The sequence below is a fragment of the Carettochelys insculpta genome, chromosome 8 (genome assembly GCF_033958435.1).
Source record: "Carettochelys insculpta isolate YL-2023 chromosome 8, ASM3395843v1, whole genome shotgun sequence".
Taxonomy (NCBI): domain Eukaryota; kingdom Metazoa; phylum Chordata; order Testudines; family Carettochelyidae; genus Carettochelys; species Carettochelys insculpta.
The window spans coordinates 44,149,686-44,163,444 of NC_134144.1; the positions used below are offsets into that span (position 1 = coordinate 44,149,686).

At 39.4% G+C, this 13,759-nt stretch overlaps 1 protein-coding gene across 3 annotated transcripts in view; it reads right to left on the reverse strand.

Moving 5' to 3' along the window:
- TANC1 (tetratricopeptide repeat, ankyrin repeat and coiled-coil containing 1) overlaps window positions 1–13,759 on the reverse strand; it is a 193,983-nt gene that overhangs the window by 35,896 nt on the left and 144,328 nt on the right. For all 3 annotated transcript variants that reach the window (XM_075000828.1, XM_075000827.1, XM_075000829.1), the window contains 3 exons: window positions 9,937–10,173; window positions 6,481–6,666; window positions 5,396–5,474 (listed from right to left, as the gene is read on the reverse strand). In XM_075000828.1, coding sequence (XP_074856929.1) covers window positions 5,396–5,474; window positions 6,481–6,666; window positions 9,937–10,173 — 502 coding nt within the window. The remainder of the gene's footprint in view (window positions 1–5,395; window positions 5,475–6,480; window positions 6,667–9,936; window positions 10,174–13,759) is intronic.

Consider the following 13,759-nt stretch of genomic DNA (forward strand, 5'->3'; position numbering starts at 1 on the left):
ATTAATAAAGATTGAAAGGCTGCAAATTGAGCATGCAAACTGAACGGCTCCCTTAACCCTTCCAGCTCCTGCAGTTGCATTGAGGACTCTGCTGTGCATCATGCCATCTATGTTCCCCTCAATCCGTCAGGGCAGAGCTGGGCAAGCTGCCTTTGCCACCAGAACATGCAGAGCACACCAGCCCCAACAGTGGCAGTGCAGGCTGGGCACCGGTGTGAAGCCATGGGTGCCAAGGCTGGAGATGGGAGGAGGGAAGGCCCCCCCCCGCCCCCCAAGAAGCGCTGTCCTCTGTTCATGGGCATGAGAGCTCTGGGGGCTGAGAGCTCTGGGGACAAGGAGGGTGTTATTGTATGCTTACAAGGGGCTGTTAGTGCTGGGGAAGGAGCACAGGGCTCACAACTGGGATGGAACTCCTGCTGAGTTGGAAGCAGATGTCCTTCAGGCTGCTGAGTACAGTTCTCAAAGGGACAGTAAGCAATCTCTCTCACACCCCACATTCCTTTCACAGTCACCCCCCTCACATAGTTATGTTATTGTAGTTTTTGTTATGTGCAACGCTACACATAGATTCTCTGTAATTTTACTCTGTTTTTTGTTTGTTTTTTAAACTATTCTGTGCATTTCAGAATTATACGTTTCTCTTACGCTTACATTTAATTCTTTGATCAGTGAATTCTACAAAGCCTAACTTGTCCTGGTTGGAGTAATTATCATTATTACTTGTATTATCATATTGTGCTTTGTTACTCATTATTTAAAGTCGTACAAATAATAGCATCCTTTTCAAATGTAACTTTATATGTAACTTGTATTAACTTTAGCAGTACCAATTTAAGAAACATTAGCTAAAGACAATTTTAGACACTGGGCAAATGAAGGTTGTTTATTTTCAAACTGTATTTTTAATATCACTAAAACAACAAAATTTGCATGGAAATAAACGCAAATGCAAATAAATGATACAAATCGCAATGATGGAGTCAAATATTATGAGTCACACAGATGTCTCAATGAATTTTAAAAATTATTTTGGCATTTATACTAACTTTTCTTAATACAAGAGAATAAAGCAATCACATGTTAAACTATTATTTTAGTATGGCTGTCAATTGCTGATAATGCAAGAGATTAACTCAAAAAATTAATCACACTTGAAAAAACCATCACAACTAATTGCAGTTTTAATCACACTGTTAAACAACAGACTACCAATTGAAATTTATTAAACAATTTTTGATTTTTCTATAATTTTAAATATATTGATTTCAATTGCAATACAGAACACAAAGTGTACAGTGTTCACTTTATATTCACCTGTAAAATAAATAAAAGCAAAAGTATTTTTCAGTTCAGTACTGCTGTGTAATCTGTTTTATCATGGAAGTGCAATTTACAATGTAGGCAGTTTTTTGTTTGTTTGTTTTTAAACATAATTGCATTTTTAAAAAAGTGTAAAACTTTGGCTGAATTTTTAGGTGCTAATCTCCTCCAAGACAGGCAATTTTGTCTACATTTATGGGACATAATGCTGCCCATTTCTTATTTACAGTGTCATCTACCACTGAGATCTGGCTTTTGGGTGGCACTTTTGTAGCCAGCCTTGCAAGGTACCTATGTGCTAAAAAACATTCATATGGTCCTTACTGCTTCAGCCATCATTCCAGAGGACATGCATCCATTCTGGTGATGCTCATTTAAAAAAAATGTGTTAATTAACTTTGTGGCTGAACTGGTGGAGAGAGAATTATATGTTTTCAGCTTTATTTTACCCGCATTCTGTAATATATTTCATGTTACAGCAGTCTCAGATGATTATCCAGCATGTTTCTTTTGAGAACACTTGCATGGATGTATGTCTACACTACCAGATAAATTCAAACTTAACTAAAATAGAAGATAATGGCAGTAACACACAATGTCAGAGAAAATAAAAAGATTTTATTTATCTTTGTTTCTACCGGGGGATACCCATTATAAGTCACCTCACTATAAGTCACTTTGTATATACATTATCAATTAATTAAGGAAACTAAATTCATTATATGTCACACAGATGCGCACATCATTTTTCAAGGGACCATAATCCTTTGCATCATTCTCCCTACTGTCTGTAAGTTTTGAAGTGAACACATTGCGAGTGCATACTTTATCTTAACATATTTGTGTAATTCTTTAACCATGACTGGAAATCAAGTGTTAGTGCAAAGTTAAATGTTATTCACAAGGGGCAACATTAGTGAGAGTTTTGCTGTGCAAACAGATGTGATAAAGCACATCAGAAATGATGAACAGGCTGCCAACACTGCTCTCCATCTTGACCTATCTCTGACAACTGTTCATACCATTGACAAGAATGCTGATGATATAACGGAAAAGGCTAAGCATATGACACAGCACTCTTCTGTAAAGATCACTTGGCAAAGAAGCAACGTGATGAAGATAATGTTAACTGCATGGTTGGATGACTTGCATATGCAGAATACGCTGGTAAGTTTCAGTGCCATTCAGGAGATGGCACTGAGGTTATTTGAATTCCTGAAGTATCAAGAGAAGCAGAAGAAGAGAGGCACTTCTAAATAAGAAACATTTAATGCTAATCCTGGCTGGTTTCACCATTTCCAGTCATGTTATGGGTTCAAGAACGTTAGCGTGCAAGGGGAAGGCCTTTAAAACATGGAAGAAGCAGGACCAACAGTTGTTCCACAGTCTTTAGGCATCAAGGAGGACCAAGAAACTGACATCTTGGATGAGGCAGAGATTGCAGTAGATGACTCCCCTGTCCCATCCCCCTTCTCCTCAACCTAACTCCCACCAAGCACGGGGTACTGTTTCAGCATCCCTACTTCCACCATCAAGCACATCAAACCCATTTATAAGGATAACAACATAATTGTCTTATCAATTTCTTTTTTTTTTTTTTATGAATTATAGGTACATTTTATGTATATACATGTGTGTGAACTGTATGTGTTGGGAACATCTCTCAAAGAAGTGCTGATTTACAAATACAGCACAAGGAGACAGATGAGAGTCCCAAAGGGAAAGAGTGTGGACACAAAAGAGAGTGGCAAGACAGCGCAGTATCACGAAAGGGCCTTTTAACATTTTTTAAGGTGGAGAAAAGAGGAATTGAAAGGAGAAAGTGCGAAGATGTTCCCACTTCAGTTTTGGAAGTGATGGTAGAGTTCTGTGCATTAAGCTCATGGAAAAATCAACTGAATGACTTTACCTAGCCCCTGGACTGGCTTCTGACTAGCCAGTCCTCCACATACAGGTAGACCTGCACCCTCCTAAGGCCTCTCTATCCTCCATGCATTTTGTAAATATTTGTGGGGTGGCTGATAAGTTGAATGAAAGCACTGCAAACTAGTAATGTATCTGGTTCACAATGAACCTTGGGGAACCTTCTGTAGCCTTGGAAGATCGAAATATGGGCTCCAGGAAGGGAATAATGGAAGCCAGAAAGACTATGCAAAACTACTTTCTTGAGATAACCATTGAGAGGGCAAAGGCCTAAAAGAGGTCTAAGACCATCCTTGGCTTCTGGAATTAGATAATAGCAGGAATAAAACCAGTTCCATCTTAAATATTATGGAACTCCTTCCATTGCTTCTACAGGGAGGAAAGCTTGAACTTCCTGGACAAGAAGTTTCTTGTGAAAGTAGTTCCTGAAGAGGAGAAGGACAGGAGGGTAGGAGGAGAATAGAAATAAATTGGAGAGTATGTTTCCTTTCCACCATATACCATGATGACATGGGACAGGAAGTCCCAAAATAAAGCTGAAAAAGGACTTGGAAACACAGAAACTGGTACAATGTCCTCAAACATCCAGTCAAAAGTATTCCCAAGAAACAGAATTTCATCTTCATCCTTACCAATTATTGCCTCTTTTTCAGGCTTTCAGCAGCTCCTATTGCAAGGCTTGTATGCACCTCACCCTCTGCATCCCTTAGCTAGCTATACTTGCCTTAAATATTATGATAAACACAGGCAAAGCAACAACATGAAGGCCACTGGGAAAGGAAGGACATTTGAATGAAGGGGCTTGCTATTAAACTTTTTATGGGAAGATGGAGCATCTGAGCACATGTGTGTTTTGTGTATGGAGCACCCATTTCCATTTCAGCATTCATGTTTGGAAAGCCTTGCTGAAAAAGAGGACCTTGTAGTATGTTCAAAAAGTGGTCAAACTCTTGATTAGGCTGACCTCTGATTGAGAAGTAAACATGTAAGAGCTGACCGAGGATTTTTCACTGCTAATGATTTCACTGCCTTTATGCTCCCCTGCCCCAGAGTCCATCTGGATATGCGGATGATATATAAATCAGGTCTTGAGGGGCTCACAATTTCTGTTTGCTCACCCAATGATTAAACCCCCACCAAACTGCCCTCCCCTTGCAAGGCAAGGAACATTGAGAAAGACAGAATGCACATAAAGTGATCTTGTTCCTGTTTCTACCTTTTTGCGTAAGCATTAGCATCATATCCCTGTAACAGAGCATAAACACTGTAACATGGGTATATGAAGAGTTTTAGTCAACTAAAGCCACACTGCCTCTAACTTTTTGTTGACTTAGTACATGCAACTTTATAAATATATCAACACTTACAAGCATGAACAACAGTGCTTTTAGCAATCAGCTGATTGAAAACACCATTCCAGTGCTAATGCATTCAATTTTATGAATATATCAAGTCAAGAAAAAGTTACGAGGCATGAAGCAAAAGCCGTCATTCAATAAAAATCACAAACAAAACGCTCCAAAACTAACATCACCCAAAGATGCAGTTTGTGATCTATTTAAAAAAATTACATTTCATTGCAAAGCGGTATCTGATTTAATATGATCAATGAAAAATAAAATGAAGTTTTAGTGTCTCACACAATGATGAAGAACACTCACTGATCTGCAAAGAGGCAGCTTGGAGTCATAAAATCAGACTGTGTGCAAGTCTTCAAATCTCAGCTACATAAATGAAGCTAATATGGCTATTCTTACCGACAGTTGCACACGTCTTCTTCGCAGAATAGTTTTAAAATATATTTGGCATTTGCTGTCCATGAAAATGTGCACATTTTGCACCTGTTCCCTACCTCAAATTGACTTGGTAACCTTCCCCGACTCCCTTTTTGTAAACAAAAACTTTGTTATGACATCAGAGCATTACTTTATGCGCTGATATACTCATTTATAATCTGTGTATAAAATTTAACTCCTCCCACTTTTGTAAGAAATATGGTTGGTCTTTTTATAAAGTTTGGCATTATCATTACAAAATCGTTTGCATTCTGACTTATTGTGAATTTTCTGTGATGAATACACAAAGCAGTCTAAATTTATTCCAAAAATTTTATATGAGCATCTCTCCTTAGGGAAAATAAGAAATAAAATACCTGTTTCTCCCCATAATGTATCAGTGTCATTGATGTCTATTTCATGTTCCTTTTTGATCCCAAAGAGGTAACGAATCACCTGTCAAAAACAGGTAAAGAAATTAACGAGTTTTAAAAAAAGCATCAGGTTGTCCTTTTGCTGCATATACCAATAGCTTAGGGCTTCAGCAATGCAATTGCTTCTCTCCTAACATATATGGACCAAGCAAATGTTAATACGTGCTACAGGCAGCTAGGCATGCTGACAGTGCAGAGCAGCTTCAAGTTATGCTTAACTCGCATTGAATTGAGTTACACGCAACTTGAAGCTGTGTATTTCAAGGGTTTACTGTAATTTGAAAAGCATTTCACTTCATCTTTAAGATGCAGCAGAGGAGATAATCTTCACAGGATAGTTAAAAGCCATGGCACCTATTTCTATGGGTTGCCTCATCTATTGAGGTTAACATGCCCATTTATAATAGATGTGTTACCCTCAGAAATTAATATATTCAGGAATGGGCCAAATACTCTCTTTCCAGCCTTGGCACAGGTGGATCACCTGCCCAACCTGGGCTGTGGTATGTCAAATACAATGATCTGGTGAGCTGATGTGGCTCCAAATTGTCTATCCATGGTCTATCCTTGTATCACAAGGTATATGCAAGAAGGGTGTTAAATTAAGGGTTTATAAATTTAATATTGCAAGATGAAGCAATCTAAAGCTCTGTATGGCATCATCTTAGCTTTTTTATTTTTTTTAAAGAAAAAAATTAAAAATCCATCAATGGAAGAATGAGCCTTTGATTAAAACAGGAAGTCTCCTTTGTATGAATTAACAATAGTCACAATTACGAATGCTATATAGTATCATTAAAATAGTGAAGAAAAGGTAATTTGACAATTACATATCAATAAAAACAAGACAAAGGAATTTTAGTTCAACAACTCTGAATATTGTATACAGTTAAGACCTTAGATAATAGCCAATTAACGTCACTGGAAGCTGCGATAGTTTTCCTTTTTACATTTATTATTCTGAAGTATAATTTAAACTATTATGACAGTGCAAGTTAGTTTTTGAAACCTTCCAACCCCTATCTTACCTGAGAGTGTCCCATACTGGAAGCTGCTACCAATGCCTGTTGAAGTGCATGACTTTTTTTCAATGAAATTTGTTCATGTGAAGGAGCTATCCAGTCAGTGTTGAGCAAATAATCAACGATATCACAGTGCCCCCTTAATGCACTATGAACCAAAGCACATTGGCCCTTTTTGTCCAGGTAATCCACCTATATGAAAGAACAAAAACTTAAATGTTATAAGTGGTTTCATAATCTCATACTCCTCTCATATTCATAACCCTGCACTCAGTTAATTCCACTTGTATCTGCATTCTTTACTTCCTTCTTCCACTCCACCTCTTCTCTCTCTCATAGATGTTCCTATGCATGCCTGAAACAACTCCTCGCCTCCTGCACAACACGTACTTACAATTTCCCTCCTTCAATTCCCTCCTCCAACTTCATTTTGACTACCTCTCCCCAACTAACTTCCAGTTGAGTGCTTTGTATTTGCAGTTCCAGAGATGCCAACGTTGGTTAAGAGACTTTTCCCAGATATTATCACAACATTTTTGAAACACTTGGACGCAAGGCAGGTGATTAGGAACATTATATATGGATTCAGTACGGACAAGTCATGCCTGACCAACGTAATTGGCTTCTATGATGAAATAGCTGGTTCTGTGGCTATTGGGACAGCAGTGGATGTGATACACCTTGACTTTAGAGAAGCTTTTTGGTATGGTCTCCCATAGTATTCTTGCCAGGCTGGACGAATGGACTATAAGGTGGCTTGAAACCTGGGTCGACTGTTGGGCTCAACGAGTTGTGATCAATGGCTCAACATCTAGTCGGCAGCTGAGGTATCAAGCAAAATGTCCAAGGAGCTGGTCCTGGGGTCAGTTTAATTCAACATCTTCATTAATGATCTGGATGGTGGATTGGACTGCACCTTCACCAAGTGTGTGGATGAAAATAAATTGGGGGCAGAGACAGACAGACTGGAAGGTAGAGATAGTATCCAGAGTGACCCACACAAATTGGAGGATTGGGACAAAAGAAACCTAAGGAGATTCAACAAGGACAAGTACAAAGTACACTTAGGACAGAAGAATCCCACGCATGGCTCCAAGTTGGGTACCAACTGGCTAAACAGTGGTTCTGCAGAAAAGCACCTGGAGATTACAATAGATGAGAACCTGGATATGAGTCAACATATGCTCTTTTTGCCAAGAAGTCCAATAGCATACTGGGCTGCATATTAGGTAGTAGCATTACCAGCAGATTCAAGGAAGTGATTATTTTCCTCTATTCAGAGCTGGTGATGCCACATGTGGATTACTGTGTCAAATGTTTGGAAACCTCCCTCCTCCCCCAACAACAGAAAGGAAGTGGGCAAATTGGAGAGAGTCTAAGGCAGGGCAACAAAAATGATTAGAGGGCTGGGGTATATGACTTATGTGCAGAGGGAACTGGGTTTATTTAGTCTTTAGAAGAGAAGAATGAGTCAAGGATTTGATAACAGCCTTCAACTACCTGAAGAGGGGTTCCAAAGAATATGGAGCCAGACTATTCTCAGTAGTGGAAAATGACCAAACAAGCAGCTATGGTCTCAAGTTGCAATGAGGGAAGTCTAGGTTGGATATTAGGAAAAATTATTTCACTAGGAGGACAGTGAAAAGCTGAAATGGATTGTCAAGGGAAGCGATACAACCTCCATTTGTACAGGTTTTTAAGCCAGGCTTGACAAAGCCCTGGCTGGAATGATTTAATTGGGGCTGGTCCTGCTTTGAGCAGGGGGTTGGAATAGATGACCTCCTGAGGTCTCTTTCAACCCTAGTCTTTCATGGTTCTATGAACTGGTGAGGAATCTGGAAGGTTGCTTAGATCACTCACCCCCCCACCCGCCGCAACCTGGGACCTCTCCCTTCCACATTCCTCTCCCCTCAGAAAAGAATGTGACATTTCTCCCCCCCACACTCCTTGTCTATGGACAAGTGAGGGGGTCTGGCCTCTTTCTCCTCTTCTCTCTGTGTGAGGGTATCAGCCCTACCAATACTACCTCCTACAAATACTACCATTTAGGACAGCCCTTAACTACCTCTTAGTCCCAGGACTGAAATTACTTCTTGGTATGATCCTCTTCCTCTTCTCCTTCTCTTGACATATTCCCTCTCCTCCTCCTGACTCCTCTGGCTTAAACTTCAAGACAGACTGCACAATGAGGGTCTGACAGAAGGCAAACTACGGCAACTGTCAGTGAGATTTGGCATGCTGGAATCACCACTCAAGCTACATTATATGTTGCATCCTAAATGCTATGTGTAAGCTCTGTTGGTATGCTCTATGTCCTAGAGTGCACCATCTGGATCCAAACAGGGCAGTTAGACAATAACACACAGCCTGTGGTTTGGGCAATACATCCAACAATGCCGCAACCCATTCAAAATTGGGTTTTGTCAGAGCCTCACTCCACAGTCTATGTGTACGCCATAAGGGCAATGGAAAAAGAACAACCTTTAAGGGCAGCAACCCTTATTTGCTCTGTTCATAGGACATGACTGGTAATGGGTGAGAGACAGAGATATATTATATGTATATGTAAGATGTGTTTGCCTGCAAAAGTGGTAATATTAAGTCTGAGTTCGTTATTTTGTAATTACACACAAAAATTGGAAGAATTACCCAAAGTTAGGAAGAACTGAGATCCATCTCTCCACCATGAAAAAGACATACAATTAGATGGCAAAACAACTAACCACTATGAACTGATATGATTCAAATGATTTTAAGTAGGCAATAAACAACTATGCTCACCCATGAACATGTTTCCTCTCCACTTATTGCAATTCAACTCTTATTCCCTCCCCCACTGTGAAGACACCATGATCGATCACCACAAACTTGGGGCCTGCCTCAAGATATCTGAAATTGCCACCGATTTTACTAAGTAGCTTCAGCACTAAAGCCCAGTCCTAGAAAGGTTTGAACATGTAATTTGTTCCATGCCTGTGTTTATCTTTACACTTTAGAAATCTAAATTTAATGGAAATACATATAAGATAAACATAGGCATAAATCTTTGTAGAATCAGAACTTTCCATCCATTGCAAGCTCCTCATGGCAAGGAGCTATAAAAGAATTTTATATTACCCCTCTATCCTTCAGTATGTGTCCTCCCACCCCAAAATGGCACATACACTTGACACTATATAAACTGCTAATAAAAATATTTCTCTAATACAGGCGTGTCCAACCCACGGCCCTGGACAACTAGTAATGTGGCCCCACAAGATCGTAAACTTTTAACATTATTATGTGATTTATATACATTAACTATATTATATATTTTATTTGCAGCCCAAGACAATTCCTCTTCACTCAATGCGGCCCAGGCAGGCCAAAAGGTTGGACACCCATGCTCTAATATATGGCTATATAATATTTTCTTGACCACAAGTACTGTAGTTAAAACCATTGGTTGCTGTCACAGCTTACCCTTGCACCCTTTTTGCAGAGCACTGAAACCACGTTCATGTGACCTGCAGCTGCTGCATAGCTAAGTGGAGTCATTCCATTTTCAGATGTCCCATCAATGTCAGCTCCATATTCCACCAGAAGAATAACCATTTCTTCATGTCCAAGGTGAGATTCAACACACAGTATTGGAGCATTGTTTAGAACTTCAGTCCTGTAATTTACATTTGCACCTCCCAAGATCAGCAGGCGACTCACCTAAAGGAGAATTTAAAACAAGTTATTTTTTATCCACATTTATCATAGCATATCACACCATAGTTAGAAAGGTTGCAAAAGTATCTCCCTTTTTATTATGATTATTCTATTAAATTAAATTGAAACTGGAATTAGAATTGAAATTGTAAATGGAAACTGAATTTATTACATATTGATACTAACGTGAAGTAAAACAAATTAAAAGCAATTGGCTAGCAGTTATATCTTTGGGGTATTATCCATAAATCCACAATAGTATGAACTTTAAATTTTTTCTATCCTCTTCACCACTATGGTTTCATCAGTTATCAGGGCCCAACATGCATTGTTATTGTGGAACTGTATAATTTGCTTGTGACACTTTACTGCAAAGCTGTATGTCAGAATCTAAGCTTTCATTAAAAAAAATGGCTTCTGGTTCTAATAGCTGACTTAGACTTTCAAAACACTAAGCAGATGGCCAAAATTGCAAACTTCTCACTTTCCAAACACTGGCAATTCCAATAATGAGCCCAACCTCCCACTTTCCCCAATTTACCTCTTTCACCTTTAAAGTTCCCCAATGTATGTTTGTTGTTCCTGCTAGTGAACAACAATTATTTCCCAGCAGATTATAACTTCGTCCATTTAGAAAATGGACATTATGTTCCTTGGTCTCTAATGATGCTTGAATTACCGTATTTTCTGCGCGCATAGCCTTGTTCCCTTACTTCCCTTACCAAGTCACCAACCTGATAACAAAGCTGGAAACAGTATTATTTTGTTGCTACAGAAGCAGTGGCCAAGTGCAAGAACAGGAAAAAAAAAAAAAAAAAAAAAAAGAAGTGCGTCAGGTCCTCAAATCACCCATTAATTTAATTTACTATCTTGGAAATGAAAGGATTTTCCTCCCATTTTTGAATTTCTGTAAAATGATATCTTCTAGCAGATTACAGCTAAGTGGTCTTAAAATTACCGCTAAATTATTCTCTAACTCTAAAACAGACAAATCAAAGATACGTGCTATGATTACGAAAAAGAAGGGCAATCTAAACACCCAGTCCTTACATTATATTTCTAGGATAGGCTCCTCAAATAATTCATTATGAAACCTTTTCTTAGCTCTAATTGACATCATTGTGGTTCAGTCCCTCATTGTTCCTTATATTTATTAGTCTTTCAGGGTTTTACAGTTATGTTTGAAAACAGTCATGTGTCCTCAAGTCAAGGGTTGCTCCTCTTTAAATAACTGCCAACGTTTCACTATGGTTGACTGCTAAATGGCTAGCAATTTTTTTTCTGTTTTAATCAACAGCCAGATTATTGATGATTCTTAACACACTGTGATATAGCAGGACTGGGGGAGCAGTGGGAGAGTGCCACAGCGAAGATATACAAGCTCTAGGCTAATCATAGCATGGTTCCCTACAGACTAGGCAAGGCTACTACAGGCCATTTGAAGCAATTAAGGCCCTGCCAGGACCCTAATGTGATACAGCAGGCTAATTAAGGTATGGTTCCTTGTACATAAGGGAAGGTTACCACAGGCCAATTGAAGCACAAGTAGCCAATTAAGGCCCTGTAAGGAACCTAATAAAATCCCTTACTTCAAGAAGGCAGGCTGGAGTGAGGAAGGAGAGAGGACTGGAGTTTGGAGGTATTTTGCTGAGATTTGCAACACCAGAAGGCTGGAGAAAAGGAGACCCTGTCCCAGCAGAGCAGGGAGAATTGGGGGTAGTGCTTGGCCTCCAATAATTTTTCAGTCATGCTCACATACAAAAATGTGAGTATTCAAATTGAAAAAAGACTCCATTGACTTTAATGAGAACTGAATCAAGCTTCAAGACAAATCACTAGCAAGATTTTAAAACTGAAGAATTTATAACTGAACTTCCTGCATAGTCTGTCAGATTTTTTTTTTTTGTAAACAAAACAGTTTTATGCATTTCTCACATAAAATCTCCGCATTGCAGTGTTGTGAAATCATAGTTAAAGGAATTATCCTTAACCTTACTGGCAAGGGACTACTTGGAACTAATTTTCCAGTATATGGATTTTCTCTAGCCAATTTACAACTTGTTTTAAATTATATATTAAAAACCATTTTCCTTTGAAAGGACACTGTTTCTTTATACTGTAATTAAAGGATGACAACTATGCATCTGTGACATTAACAGCTCTCTGCTGAAATGAAAATCCATCAGTGAATGACTTTTATATGACTTAATATGGCTTTTCAGATGCACAACCCCAAACAAATTCTACTGTCCAGAAGAATTTTATGTATTCATTTGCCATCGTGACCCTGAAAACTCCTTTAATTGCAATTATGATTTATGCAAGTTCCATTTTAAGAGACAGTGGCTGTATCAAGTCAACCAACAACATTAAGACAGCATGGTGCCATAAATAAATTACAAATTTCCACAAATACATACATTTTACAACACAATCTTTAAAGATCACACATCAGATGTTTCAGAAGGGTCAAGGCAAAATGGATTAATTTATTTACATGACAACTAAGTACTCCTCTCTCTCTCTCTCTCTCTCTCTCTCTCTCACACACACACACACACACACACACACACACACACACACACACACACACACACACACACACACACACACACACACACACACACACACACACACACAGAGAGAGAGCGAGAGAGAGCTTTTTTTTTCTTCTTCTGAAACCAGAAGCCGGTATCCTCCTCTCTGCTGCCCCAGTAGGCTTCCTTTGGCTGAGGCTCCTGCTCCGGCCCTGTGCTGCTGCAGGACCCATGGGGGCTCTGGCTCCGAGCTGCCGCAGGGCTGGCAGGGCCTCCAGCTCCCAGCCCTACATTTCCACAGGGGCTCCAGCTCCTGGCCCCTCTCTGGCACAGGGAGCCCCCGCCACCAGCCACAGCCATGGCAATCCTGGCCAGGGGTGGGGGAACCCCGCAGCTGGGAGCTGGCTGGAGTGCTGAGTCCTGCCAGCAGGCACAGCTGGGGGAAAAATTGGTGCAGAGGTCCCAGTACACAGTACCAGCACAAAAAAGCGCTGTACACACCCACACCCCTGCATGCATGTAGGCATGCAGGCACCCCTCATAAATCTTGATCAATAGGTGGGATTTATTTTCAGCTCCTCCCATGGTGAATCACTTGTTATAAAATAATACCACACCCTTAACATAGCTCCTCAGATGAGTTTATAAACAAATGCTACAACCATTTTAAAAATGTGTAAACTGAGGCATTAAATGACATGTTCCAGAGTCAAAAATATAAACAGATATGGAACTCAGGTATCCTCATATTTTACTGTGCATTCATGCAATCTTTTGAAAAATTCATAGTAGACTTCATGGAGTGTCTGACATTTCTGTTCTGGAATAAAACTCTGCTTGGACTAGGGATTTCTTTTGATTTTGTTTGTTTAATTGAGACCTATATTAGTCAGTCATTTAGATTAAGTTTAAAAAAAAATCCAAAATAAGATAAAATGCAACAGAGTGAAGGACAGATTGTTTCGGATAGTTACAGAAGCCAAATTCCCCAACACCACTAAAGAAGGGCACAACACAGACAGCAGTAATTCAGCTGCTGGGCAATAAAAATT